This window comes from Schistocerca nitens, chromosome 4 (genome assembly GCF_023898315.1).
Source record: "Schistocerca nitens isolate TAMUIC-IGC-003100 chromosome 4, iqSchNite1.1, whole genome shotgun sequence".
NCBI classification, from domain to species: Eukaryota; Metazoa; Arthropoda; class Insecta; order Orthoptera; family Acrididae; genus Schistocerca; species Schistocerca nitens.
The window spans coordinates 502,346,401-502,359,963 of NC_064617.1; the positions used below are offsets into that span (position 1 = coordinate 502,346,401).

The 13,563-nt window shown below is 39.1% G+C and overlaps 1 protein-coding gene across 2 annotated transcripts in view; it reads right to left on the reverse strand.

Moving 5' to 3' along the window:
- Positions 1–13,563, reverse strand: part of LOC126252538 (uridine-cytidine kinase-like 1) — a 131,254-nt gene that overhangs the window by 82,254 nt on the left and 35,437 nt on the right. For both annotated transcript variants that reach the window (XM_049953434.1, XM_049953433.1), the window contains exons 4-5: positions 5,783–5,889; positions 5,526–5,696 (exon numbers count right to left, since the gene is read on the reverse strand). In XM_049953434.1, coding sequence (XP_049809391.1) covers positions 5,526–5,696; positions 5,783–5,889 — 278 coding nt within the window. The remainder of the gene's footprint in view (positions 1–5,525; positions 5,697–5,782; positions 5,890–13,563) is intronic.

Below are 13,563 nucleotides of genomic sequence, written 5' to 3' on the forward strand. Positions count from 1 at the left end.
GCAGGGAGTGGAAGACTTTACATTTTGACTGCTGAATTGGTGGGGGGAAAAAAAGAGGAAACTGTTGATGAAGACCATTGATTGACAATGCACAAAATTTCTGTGATTTTTCCAGAACACTTCCGGACTCTCTCATATGAGACACTCACAGAAACACTGAGCTGCTGAAAACTGTACACAAGGTAAGTCCTAAAACAGTTGACAGCAGTCCAATGAAATCTGTTCTCAACAACATGGACCAGTTTAAAAACAACAGTGATATTCATGATTAATACCAGAAGAAAGAAAAACTACCACTATCCTTTACTCAACCTATCTTTGGCACAGAAAGGGGTGAAATATGCTGTTATAAAAATTTTCAACAAATTAACAGATGAAATAAAATGTTTGACAGACAGCAGTAATAGCTTCAAAAATAAATTGAAATCACATCTCCTTGACAACTCCTTCTATATCATAGATGAATTCTTGAACAGGAATAAATAAATCTATAAATATAGTATATGCATTTTGTGCCATTTAAGGTAATGGGGTAAATAATAGAAATATTAATCCTTAACTCTGTATTGTAATATACACATATTAAAAAATCTTGTTTCATATGTGCATTTCTTGTGCACTTGACACATTCCACATCATAATGGCTACCATACCGTGCGATTGATCAATGGAACACGCAACCAACTAACACACAAAACCAGGTCAACAGTACCCAAGGATTCCTTGAGTGACTTGAGTTGGAAGGCAACGATTTTCTGAGCTAGAATGTAACTGGAGATGAAACTTAGGTGGCTCATTACACATCTGAGCGTGGCATCCCACCAATTCCCCCGATGCCAAAAAACTCCAAACCACAATTTCGGGCAAAAGAATCAAAGCCTCAATGTTTTGAGTACTGAAATGGCATCATTTTGTTCAAATTTCTTCCTTGTGGGGTGTCGATCAATGACAGCAATCTTGTGAGAAAATGAAAAAAAGAAGCATTCAAAACTAAAGGAGGGGAATGCTGATGAGAGGAGTGTGCTTGTTGCACGACAACACCCGTCCTTAGCCACTAATACACTCTTTGGCTCATTTGGTTGGAATATTTTGAACCACCCCCATATACCCCTGACTTGGCACCTTCAGATTATAATCTTCTCACCACCCTGAAGGTACACATGAGTGGAATTAAATTTTCAATTGACTAGCACGTACTGAAGAGGTTCTCAAATGGCAAAGGAGCTGGTACGAGAGTTCTTTACAGAGAATTAAAAAATCTTGTGCAATGGCTCATCAACTGCACTGAATGGTGTCGATTATGTGGAAAAATAGTCAACAAGTGCATCAAAACAACATCCTGTAATTTTTCAAATGCACTTTTTCTAAAAAAAAATATGTAGTACACATTCTGAACATGCTTCATACAGATTACTTTAATGTGTACTTGTTTCGAAGCTTCCAAGGCACTTGATAACATTCAGACTGTAGTAATTGTAAAGCAGCTTTACAGTTCCATCCGGTTGTTTGCTGACCTAGAAAAGGAAGATTTATGGGAAGATGAGAATGTGTGTGGAGTCAATGCTGCAGAAGAGTAAAATAACTATGAAGACTTTGAAAGTGGTTCTGAACTAACCAATAGGGGTGATGTAAATGTAAAATCTAGCTCAATATTCATGTCACAAAAACATGTTAAACACATTTTAAAAATCATTAGGACAATAAAGTACACCTGAAAGATCCAGTAACAGAGAAAGTATTTGATGTCACAAATGTCTTAGCTATCAGAAAATCTGGCAATGGCTTTATCTAGAGATATTAGAGACTTACTGACTGCCAAATAAAACAATCTCTTGCTCATGAGTGGTAAAGTTCCACACCAAATGCTGGAGTAAGTAGATACAGGGAATATAATCATTTCAAGTGTGACTGCCTCAGTGACAAATAATGGAAAAAGGGAAAGCAAACAAGTTTATTGTTTTGTATGTGTGTGTGTGTGGGGGGGGGGGGGGGGGGAGACACTAATGGAAGAGCATTTGAAAGAAATGAAGGAAATTTTTAATATGACCTACCTCCAAACAGGACATGAAATCTGATCAAATCAGACTTCATAGTCTACATCAGACAATAGTCTTGATGAAATACACAAGGATTTACTTTAGTTCAAAAGTATAGTTCCTCAACAGATGATGACTAAAAGCAAACGCAAGATCAAGTTCCAGAAGCATAGTTTAAAGCAAAAGTATAAATTGAGATGAAATCAAATTTTAATGGACAGGCAGTGAAGTGGAGTAGAACGAGAGAGATGAAGATGTACAGTTATTATTACAAATGAAAATGATAAGGCAAGAGCAATAGGCAGTGGTTTGACAACAAACTGAGTAACCTGGAAGATACGTTAACAAGAACATAGTCTGCAAGTATGACAGTGGCCATTCTGAATTTTCGAGAACATTCCATTGTCTTTCCAAAGGATCAAATACTTAAGGTATACGAATGTCAAGTGTGGGTCATTAATTGAACTATTTTGTATCAGATAATATTTTCCTTAGACCAAATGAGCTGCAGTTGACTTGAGAATTATGAGTGTCCAACACTTCAGACAGTCCTTCCGACAATGTATTACACATTGTTAATAGAAGGAATGGCAATGTACATCTCATCCCTGATGCCAGAGCTAATAAACTGAATCAATTACAAAGTGTGGAAGAAGAAAAAGTAGAGTAAACGAGGTAAAAAAAAGAACACTAGGATATGAAGAAGACACCAGAGATAAGTAATAACATAGATACAGGAAAAGAAAATAATTAAAAGAAGCACAATGAAATTGGAAGAATGGAGCTCCAGAAGAAAGAAAAGTAAATGAACACAAAGATAAGACGATGAAGAGCAAAATAACTACTACTATTCAGATCACCTGCACCTAAATGAAGTGAAGCTTGCATACCATATATCTGGCAAGTCATGGGGCACACACATGGAAAATATTGAGCAACGAGTTACAAGAAATGAGTAAGATGAATTTTTTATATAATTTTTTTTTTAATTTGACACACAACACAGTCTACAGTCTACACAAATAAAAATGATGTCAATGTACGAGATGGTTGGCTGGGGGGGGGGGAGGGGGGGGGGACAACAGCGAGGTCATCAGTTCCATAATCTAAGGTGACAAACCGAGGGAGGGGCAACACAAACAGTGCAGTCCAGTCCAGTCAAGAGGAAGGGAAAGTGGGAAAACAAAGAGGTAAAAGGAATGTTGGGGCACGAGGAAGAGGAAAGAACAAAACAGGGATGGAGGGAAATTGTGAAAACAGAGGTGCCCCAGAAACACTATGCACTGGGAAACCAGCACAGCCACTGGCCCATCCCAATCCCCAAGCAAAAATCTATGATCTCAACACAATGGGGTAAACACCAGGGGAAGAAGACACAAGAAAAGGTGAAACAAAACTGCACAAAAGACCAGACAAAACACTAAATGAGGGACTCCAATTCAAGGACTTACACCTTCTTCTACAAAGAAAACCGAGAACAGAAGTAACCATGCAGTCGTCTTCCACTAACACCAGGGACAAGGAAGGTGGGAGGGCAAATTTAGTGTGAAGAGCCAGAAGGTAGGGGCAGTCCAGCAAAACATAGAGCACTCTTTTCGTTGTGCAGTCTGCAATTCAGCATTTCCTCTTTTTGGTGAGTAGTAATCTATACTTTTCATATTATTTTTGATGTGCAATTTCATCCCCTCTGTAAAATCTTGGTATGCAACTTAAGGTAGGGTTTCCTGGATATGCTCAAATGGCAAAAAGAATTCAAATGCTTATTCGATATTCTTCTAATCTTACAGTCTCAGACATCTGTCCCTTTCCTAATCAATGACTCTGAAGTGCTTCTAAAACTGTAAATGATTTCCAATCTTGGCTTGAAAAGATTCAACTACAAACCAGCAATTTTCTTCAGACACGAAACGTAGGAGCTCCTCCAGCACTGTCAGAGTGTAATAAATAATGCAGATGCGCATTTATTCATGATTAATTCCTGGTCCTTTATCTCTAATAAGACCATTCATCAAGGCCAAAAATTACTACAAACCTTTGCATAAATCCAATTTACACCATGTACTATAATTTAAATTCAACTGAAAATAAAAATCAGTGACTTCTTTTTCATATTCTTTACATACTTCCAACTTCTACATATACCTACTAGTCTGCTGCATCAACATGTTCACACATTTGTGAGACCTTTGACCTTTAATCCACTTATCCTTTCACCAGTTCTTCAACAAGTGTTTCAGACGAAGATTTCAAAGTCAGATCATGGAAAACATCTTTCAAACTGTTAAACCAAGCTTTTACAACATTTTATGACTGTTCATTTAAACTGTTGCTGTTGGTGTAGCCACTCTTCTGTGCTTATTACATTACTGGTCAGACAGGCGAATGAGAGCATCCTACAGTCCAGATTATATTTGTGAACTGAAAAAGAAAATGTATTGTGTGCAGTTCCATTGGACATTCATGTAATTTTCTGCCACTTTGCTTGTCACCTTAATACGAGAAGTTAGCACTTTAGCATCATTATCACTATTACTGGCACCCCAAAGACATTTCACAAACATAACTCATCTTGTCTCAATAGCATCATGTTAACTGTGTCCATAAATACTAAGTGCTTATGGGCAAATAAACCAATTCTATGTACTCTTCTCACACATTTATCTAGTGGTATGTAAAATAAAGGATAGGCAACCACTCACCTGTAACAGATTACTTTATGAAGCACAGAAACACTCAACAGAAGAATAGCTTTCACATACACTTTTTAACACTTTCTTTTTCTAACATGAACACACACACACACACACACACACACACACACACACACGTGACCACATAAAGACTGATTACTGATATCAGTTGAAAGCTGCTACCCAAGTTGACGTAGGTGAGGAGGAAATAGAGAAGGATGCAAGGAGGGGGTAATGGGTAAGAATGAGGTCTTTTGCCAGGTGACTCAGCAGCTGCACCATATAATGGAAGGAATACAGAGGGTTGCCCAAAAAGAGATGTATGAAGATGGGAGGGGGAGGGGGAAGGAGAATAAGAGGGGGGAGGGAAGAGAGAAAAGTAAAGATGAGGAAAGAGAATGGAAGAAGAGGGGGGAGAATGCCCACAAAGGGGGGGGGGAGGAGGGGGCGAAAGGGGAGTGCTGGAAGAAGGCAGAGCATGATACAGATGAAGGAATGGTGTGGAAAGAAGAGAGAAGGTACAGTGTGGCAGTGGGGACAAGTTAGCACAGATTTACGATAGGAGGGGTGCGAGAGCACAAGATGTGCTTGAAGAGTTCCCATCTGCATGGTTCAAAGAAATTTGTGCTGGAAGGTAGTATCCAAACAGACTGCACAGTGAAGCAGCTGTAAGTAATTTGAGTTTTTATAGAATACGAGCTAGTGCTCTGAAAGCTAATGTGACCATGGTTTTCTGTTACATATTTCTGAGCTCCACTGTCATACAAAGAGATAGTATTATTCATTTCAGTTTACTCACCGTTCTATTCTCTCTCGAATGTGTTACAAAATTATAAATAGGAACTTCCACCTTCTTTCCCACTTTTAATCGTTGCAGTGTGTTTATCAATAGCTCAAAGTCAAACGCATCAGGATGGTCAAAATTATATTCATTTCTGGCTGCTTGTTCATGCTGTTTCTCATTTAAAACCTATTAAACATAAAACAAGTTACTTTAAAAGTTTAAGTATTTTTCATTTTTTAATGCACCAATAAATTTCAACTGACAATACTTACTTTATAAAAAGAATCCATGCTAAGTAGTGTGACCCAAGGAATATCTAATGACTCTATAATTTTTGTTGCCACAGTTGTTTTTCCTGAAGCAGTCCCACCACAAATACCTGAAAATAATTAGAAGTTTTTAATCAGTCATGCAGAAAATATAACGTAAAAGTGACAAAAATAAAAAACTGAAAAGTTCCTGAAGTGAAATGGAAGTGCACCTCTTAGCCTACGATCAAATGAGTAGAAATGTGAAAATTCTTAGGACAGGTAGAAAGTAGCTCTAACATTTGATTTATGTAAAAATTATGGAATGAACCGTTTCAAATTTATAAGTAATATGAGTAAAAACTATACTATCACGGAAAAATACACTGTAGATGCCTTAAATGGGAAGCGTGAAATGCATCCAGAAATTCACTATTACTATTTTAGTCTGTTTCACTGAAACACTCATGTTTTCTTTCATCTTTTATGGTTACGAAAGATGGCCAGAGACAAGCAGTGCATTTTTCATTTAAGCTTTGGTGGTGGTGCAGAGGGCTGCACACAAACTGGACCAAAAGAAGAACAAATGTCTCCATTATTGAGCAACTCAATATCACTAAGTGCCTATCTTTTCTTTGTGCCAGCCAAAAAATTATCCAATTCTTTGGCCATATTACGAGAAGAGATGGAGAAAATCAAGAGAAAATAATCATGGAAGGGAAGATCGAGCACAAGAGGCTGAGGGGGAGAGTAACAAGCAAGCAGTTGTATGTATCAAATCAAGAAGATCTCCAGTCTACCTCTTCAAGAGGCCCTATGAGAAGCTGGTAACCATTTGGGATGGAGACACTTGATTCATGGGGTCATGACACTCAGCACTGTGCACAATGACTTGTTATGAGTGAAGTAAGAAAAAAACAATTAGTTTCTAAAACACACGTTCTGGTCTGCATGCTGCATTAACAATAAATTATCACCATGTTGATTAATACTATTTGTGCTAAACTGTGCCACTGCCAGATAAATTTAACCTGTTAAGTTACACAGAATACCAATACTTTAAAAAAGGTTATGCTTCCAGAATTGTCTTAAATAACTGCTGTTTATCTCCTACTGGTAGATTAATATTTGCTTGATTAAACTTATTTTTCATACCAAACAGTTACCCACATCTGTAAATACAGTGTCCTGTTTACAATATACGGGGTGATTATAATTAAAGTTGAACTTTCAAACCACTGCAGAAATAATACCACTGGTCAGAATGATGTCAAATTGCAACGGAATATTATTGGAGAAGGGGGAAAACGTATGACAGAAGAAAAATAAATAGTTACAAAATGTAGCAAAAGAGGGTGCTGTAAGTATCCTAATTTAATAGTGGTTGACTACAAATGAATCATACAACAATGCCTAAGGTGTATGTTTGAAATTAAACTGTACTACTCAGTGTGCATGGGAGTACAGGTGTGATGCTGCTAGTTACATAAGCTCATCCACCAAGGCAAGGTCATATCACATCGGATGGGAAAAATCGGTTTTTAATTGTGCTGAGGCACAAAACCGCATAAAAAAACATCACTCACATCAGTTTTTAACTGTCCTAGGAGGCCAAAAACCACATAAAAAGCATCAATCAAATTCAAACTGGATTATTAATTTCCGTGTGACTGGTGCAAAACATGTTCAATATGCTGTCCGCCATTTTCTGCAACAAGTTGAAATCAAGAAAAAGCATGTCCCGCAACTGATCGAACTGTTTCCAGGGTGACGTTCAGAATGTGTTGCACAATGTGTGCTTTCAATGCAGCTAAGTTTGCAACCAGATCACTGCCACAACATCTTTCAGATAGCCTTACAGCCAGCAGTCACACGGATTAAGATCAGTTGATTGGGCCGGCCAGGCTGTAGGGAAATGGCAGCTGATAATTCTAGTATTTCTGAAATGGTGCTTCAGCAGCTGCTTAACTGGATTTGCAATGGGCGGAGGTGCGCCATCTTGCATAAAAATGATCCCACCCACACATCAACGCTGCTCGAGACCTGGAAACACACACTTATGCAAAAGACACTCATAGCGCTTACTGGTGACAATAGAGGTAACAGGACCAGAAGCACCTGCCTCTTTGAAAAAATATGGCCCTATGATAAATGATGCCGTAAACACGCACCACACAGTTACCTTTTCAGGATGACTTGGTACTGGTTGATTTGCGTGTGGATTTTCCGTTGCCCATATTCGACAATTCTGTGTGTTGACATATCTTGTCAGATGGACGTGGGCTTTGTCTGCCCACAAAATCTTCCACGGCCAATCGTTGTCTACTTCCATGCAAGTAAGAAATTCTAATGCAAAAGGTCTCTTGCTGGCAGGTCAACAGGAAGCAACTCGTGCACATGGGGAATTTTGAATGGATAGCAAAGAAGGATGTTTTGCAGGATTTTACACACTGTGCTCACAGTGTATCCAATGTTCGGGCAATTCTCCATGCACTACACGTTTGCACACCACCATTCATTTACTCCTGCATTGCTGTGGCCACTGCTTCCACTGACGTCGAATCAATTAGTTTCCTCCCTTTACCAGGTTGCACACAAAAAGAACCCATCTTTTCGAATTTCCGCATCATTTTCTCCAGACCCATGGCAGTCATCGGACCAACACCTTATTTCAAACACTTCAGTGTCCAGAATTTCTGCAGAGCGACATGTGCACAGTCATCATTCTTGAAATACAGCTTTACAAGCACAACGCGATCCCGCATTGAGACACTCATGGTAAATGCCGCAGACGTGAAAGGAGGAAAAGCTGTGTACCTGGCATGTTTATACCAACTTCAATGGGTCATGCACATGATAGGTGTTTTCATTTATGGATTCTGACACATACAGTGCCACCTATTTATCAATTTTCACACTATTTTTTTTCTTCTGCCGTACGTTTTTCCCTCCTCCAATAATATTCCACTGCAATTTGACGTCATTCTGAACAGCGGAGTTATTTCTACAGTACTTTGAAAGTTTAACTCTAATCACCCTGTATTACTAACAGTCAACCTCTACAATGAACATTTCAGCTTTTCATGTTGGTTACAGAAACTATACAGTTTTGAATCTAAATAACATTATTTGCAGAAGCAGTGGCTAAAGAGGTGTTTTTGATTTTTTTTTAATTTTTTATAACTGATAGGTATTACCAATTTCCTGTTTTATTTAAGATAGAAACTTGTTTAATTCTTTTGCATCAGAGTACATGACTCCACTATGAATCACAGAAAAGGAGGAAGGAAAAATAATCATGAAACCCAGTACCAAGCATAGCCCAGTGACAGGACATACGGCCTCAAGCCCAGACTTTGAAGAAGAGGATCAGGTACCTATAGTTGGAGGAACAGGAAACAGTCTGGCTAGCAACTCTGAGCATGGTATTTAAGGTGACCTGAAGGAAATAGGAGCAGCAACAGCACACACTCGTGTTGGGTTTGCAAAGGTCTAGCAGCACCATCATTAGCCAAGGATTAACACAGCTGTCAACTGTGTAAATAAAGAGTTAAGTGGATTGATGTGGCTGAAGAAGTTCCACATCTGTGCTGTAACAGTTGCTGCAACGAAGAGCTGGGGATACACAAATGTGGCCTAGAACTGAATAGGAGAGAGAAGGACAGAATAGCCGAACAGCTTGCACAAAGTGGAAACAGGGCCACAAGCACACAAGGCAACATCTTTACGATTACAGGAGTCAAAGGGGCACATTTTTAGATTACAGTAAGGTTATAGATAGATAGCCTTCAAAGAAACTGAAACAGAAGAGGCACATAAAAGTTTTGAGAAAAGTAAAATTAATTTATTTAATAAGAACAATGTTCTTATTGGGAGGGGGGGCAGGGGGGGGGGGAGAAGATAGTTCGAGAATAAGGTATATGAGCAGCTTTTACGTCTAAAATATGTGGAAAATTCTGAAGTGAAAAATATTCTGTGCCCCTCAGAACATGATGTGACCACAGGGATAGAGAAGTTAAATATCGAGTATTATAGACTAGTATCATTTTCTTGTACAGTTAACATGAAAAGACAAGGAGTTGCAACATATGTAAAAGTTGTGCAGAAGGTCAAAAATATTTAAACAAGCTGTTTTTGTGTAGATCAGTTTCTATTCTAGAGGCACGTACTTCTGAGTTACGGCAGAATTACCTCTATTTTATTTTTAACAGTCATCAGATAATCGCTAGGCAACTTTCAGCTATTTATGTGAAATCCTGATGCATTATTTAACTACCTGTCAGACATGAATAAACATTTAGTTTGTTAAGATTTTGATGTAGATTCTTACAAAATTCTGACAGAAAAATGAAGCAAAATAATTATTTGGCTGTTTCAATCAGTTTTCAGAGAGAAATTCCCAACTCGCACACAGTAAGATGGCAGGACCATGACTGGTAACATTGTACCTAATTGTTAATAAACTATCTGATCATGTTGCACAATTAATAGACATAAACAAAGTACACCTTACATCTCTGAAGCACGTTCATAAAAGCAGGGAGGCTTATTAATGAAGGTGGGGTAAAATGTTATAACAGTAAGTTAAAAGAGGAAGTATAGGATAAGGCATGTATAGAAAGAGAGATGTTAATGTCTAAGTCAACATATTCCATAGTAATTTGTGTCATTATTTGAAAATAACTTTCCTAAATGAGATTTTCACTCTGCAGCGGAGTGTGCACTGATATGAAACTTCCTGGCAGATTAAAACTGTGTGCCCGACCGAGACTCGAACTTGGGACCTTTGCCTTTCGCGGGCAAGTGCTCTTCCATCTGAGCTACCGAAGCACGATTCACGCCCTGTCCTCACAGCTTTACTTCTGCCAGTTTTAATCTGCCAGGAAGTTTCATATCAGCGCACACTCCGCTGCAAAGTGAAAATCTCATTCTGGAAACATCCCCCAGGCTGTGGCTAAGCCATGTCTCCGCAATATCCTTTCTTTCAGGAGTGCTAGTTCCGCAAGGTTCGCAGGAGAGCTTCTGTAAAGTTTGGAAGGTAGGAGACTAGTTACTGGCAGAAGTAAAACTGTGAGGACCGGGCGTGAGTCGTGCTTCGGTAGCTCAGATAGTAGAGCACTTGCCCGCGAAAGGCAAAGGTCCCGAGTTCGAGTCTCGGTCGGTCACACAGTTTTAATCTGCCAGGAAGTTTCAACTTTCCTAAAATTTATCTAGAAAGTCCACAAGGAAAAAAGTAACCAAGGAAGCCATGGACAACTACAGGAATTAAAATGGACAACTACAGGAATTAAAATGGACAACTACAGGAATTAAAATGGACAACTACAGGAATTAAAATGGACAACTACAGGAATTAAAATATCGTGACAAGAAAGGAGAAATTTATATATAGACCAGAATATGTCAAGATCCTTTGTTAATTTTATTCTGGAAAAATACTGTAAATTTTTTTAGGAAAAATCATTAAAATGTCCAGTAATATGCATGTTACAACAGAAATTAATAATGCAGGTGATAAGATTAAAATTATATGGGACATTATGGAAGGGCAGACAGCACAACAAGATACAAAAATTACACCAATGTCAATGTTGTGACTGATAATTCAGCTTGGGGTACACACACACTTGGGGTTACACGTAGACTTCTTAGGGAGTACATAAAATTTAAAATAAACATAAAGCCAGTGTACTGTGTTTCCTGAATGATCACAAATGAAATATTTCAGCCAGTGAGATCTGAATTGCCCTTTACCCAAGAAATAATTTCCTCACTTTAGCTGTCTACTCAACAATGATATCTTACAGCTGTACTCACTAATCATTTGTGCTGTTTGTTTCAAATGCCAACAATAACAGTGTATGCAAATGTACACTACCAACTACCTTATGATCTTTCAATTATTCAGTATATTTTTGTGACTTCTGTGCAGATTTGTTTTCTTTACTCAAAAGTCTCACATCTCACTCTTTATATCTGTGGTCCCTTTAGATAATCTCGAAAGCAGGGGTTTAGAGACATCAAAACGTATCTACAAAAACTGGCCACTTTGACATATCTGCTTCACTACTGTCTTAATGTTAAAGCTACAAAATTTTTGAATGAATGTAAATACACTAAGGACCCCAAGATATCATGATTATCAGAAATGTAAATTTGGTGGTAGCAGTGGCAGGGTTTCTATTTTTGCACAATTCCTTTTACCTTCATCGCAAATCACACGTTTTGTAGACACATTGTTATGACTGAAAACCCAACAAGGTGTGTGAGGAGTCTTCATTTCTTTTTGACCCTGGGCTCAATTATGCAACCAAATACATGGCACATATTGAATCAAATCCATCAGCCACTCTACTTTTTTGCATTACTCTTCATCCTGAGGAACAAAAATGGCAGGAGGAAAATTTTTTCAAAAATTCATCTGGCAGAGGCTTATCTACTGTTACCATTGGATGAGAATTTCCCATAAGTTCACAATAATCACTTCTGCATTTGACCTCTGTTGCTGCAGTCACCACCCTTTAGGTGTTTATGGCAGAGGGAACCATGTACCACTACTACTAGTCATTTCCATTCCTTTTCCATTCACAAATGGAGTGAGGGACAGGATGACTGTCTACATGCCTCCAAGCGGGTCCAATTTCTATTTTCTTGTCTTTGTAGTCCTTACACAAAATGTACGTTGGTGGCAGTAGAATTTTTCTGCAGTCAACTGCAAATGCTCATTCACTAAATTTTCTCAATCATCACCATCCCTCCAGGATTTCCCTACTTGACTTCACAAAGCATCTCTGTAACAACTGTGTTTTGACTGAATCTACCAGTAACACAAGTAGCATCACACTTCTCAATTGCTTTGATGTCTTCCTTCAATCCGACCTGATAGGGATCACAAACATACTGGCAGTACACAAGAATGGATCACACTAGTGTTCTATACACCGTCTCCTTTATAGATGAGCTATATTTTCCTAAAACTCTCCCAATAAACCTGTCAACTGTTCGTCTTCCCTACTACCATCCTTACGTGCTCATTCCATTTCAAATCTTTTGCAATGTTACACCTAGATATTCAATAGTCATGTCTGTCCTGCTGCACACCACTCAAACGGTATTCCAGCATTACAGGATTGCTTTTCCTACTCATCTGCATTAACTTACATTTTTCTACATTTAGAGTAACCTGTCATTCATCGCATCAAATAAAAACTCCATCCAAGTCGTCCCCGCGACCAGCTGCTTTTGGAAACTTCAGCCATTGGCGGGTGTCATCTTTCCCACAAGCAGAAAGGGAGAAGGGAGTGACCCAAGGGACCCCTTCCTAGCGAGAGGAGCCAAAGAAGACTTACACTTCTCTGCTGAGAAGTGGGGACTGGTGTCCCCGATGGTTGGCGCGGGTAGTGCTCCCAAGGTAGGTGGTGCGGGAGCAACAGGGAGGGAAGTGCCCCCACAATCAATGGGGCAGGTGTAGGTTTCTGGCTATTAGAGCTGACTAGAGTTCGTGGAACTGAGGGGGCTACAACTGTTCTCGTAGCGATGGCGTAAGAGGAAGTCATAGCCACAGGGTGTAGACGCTCAAATTTCCTCTTAGCCTCAGTGTACGTCAGTCAGTGCAGGGTCTTATATTCCACGATTTTCCTTTCTTGCTACGAAATCCTGCAGTCTGGTGAACAAGGGGAAAGAGGCTCTCTGCAGTTGACACAGATGAGGCGGGGCACATGGAGTATTGAGATGGAATGGACGCCCACAATCTCAACATGTGATGCTGAAAGTGCAGCGGGAAGACATATGGCCGAACTTCCAGC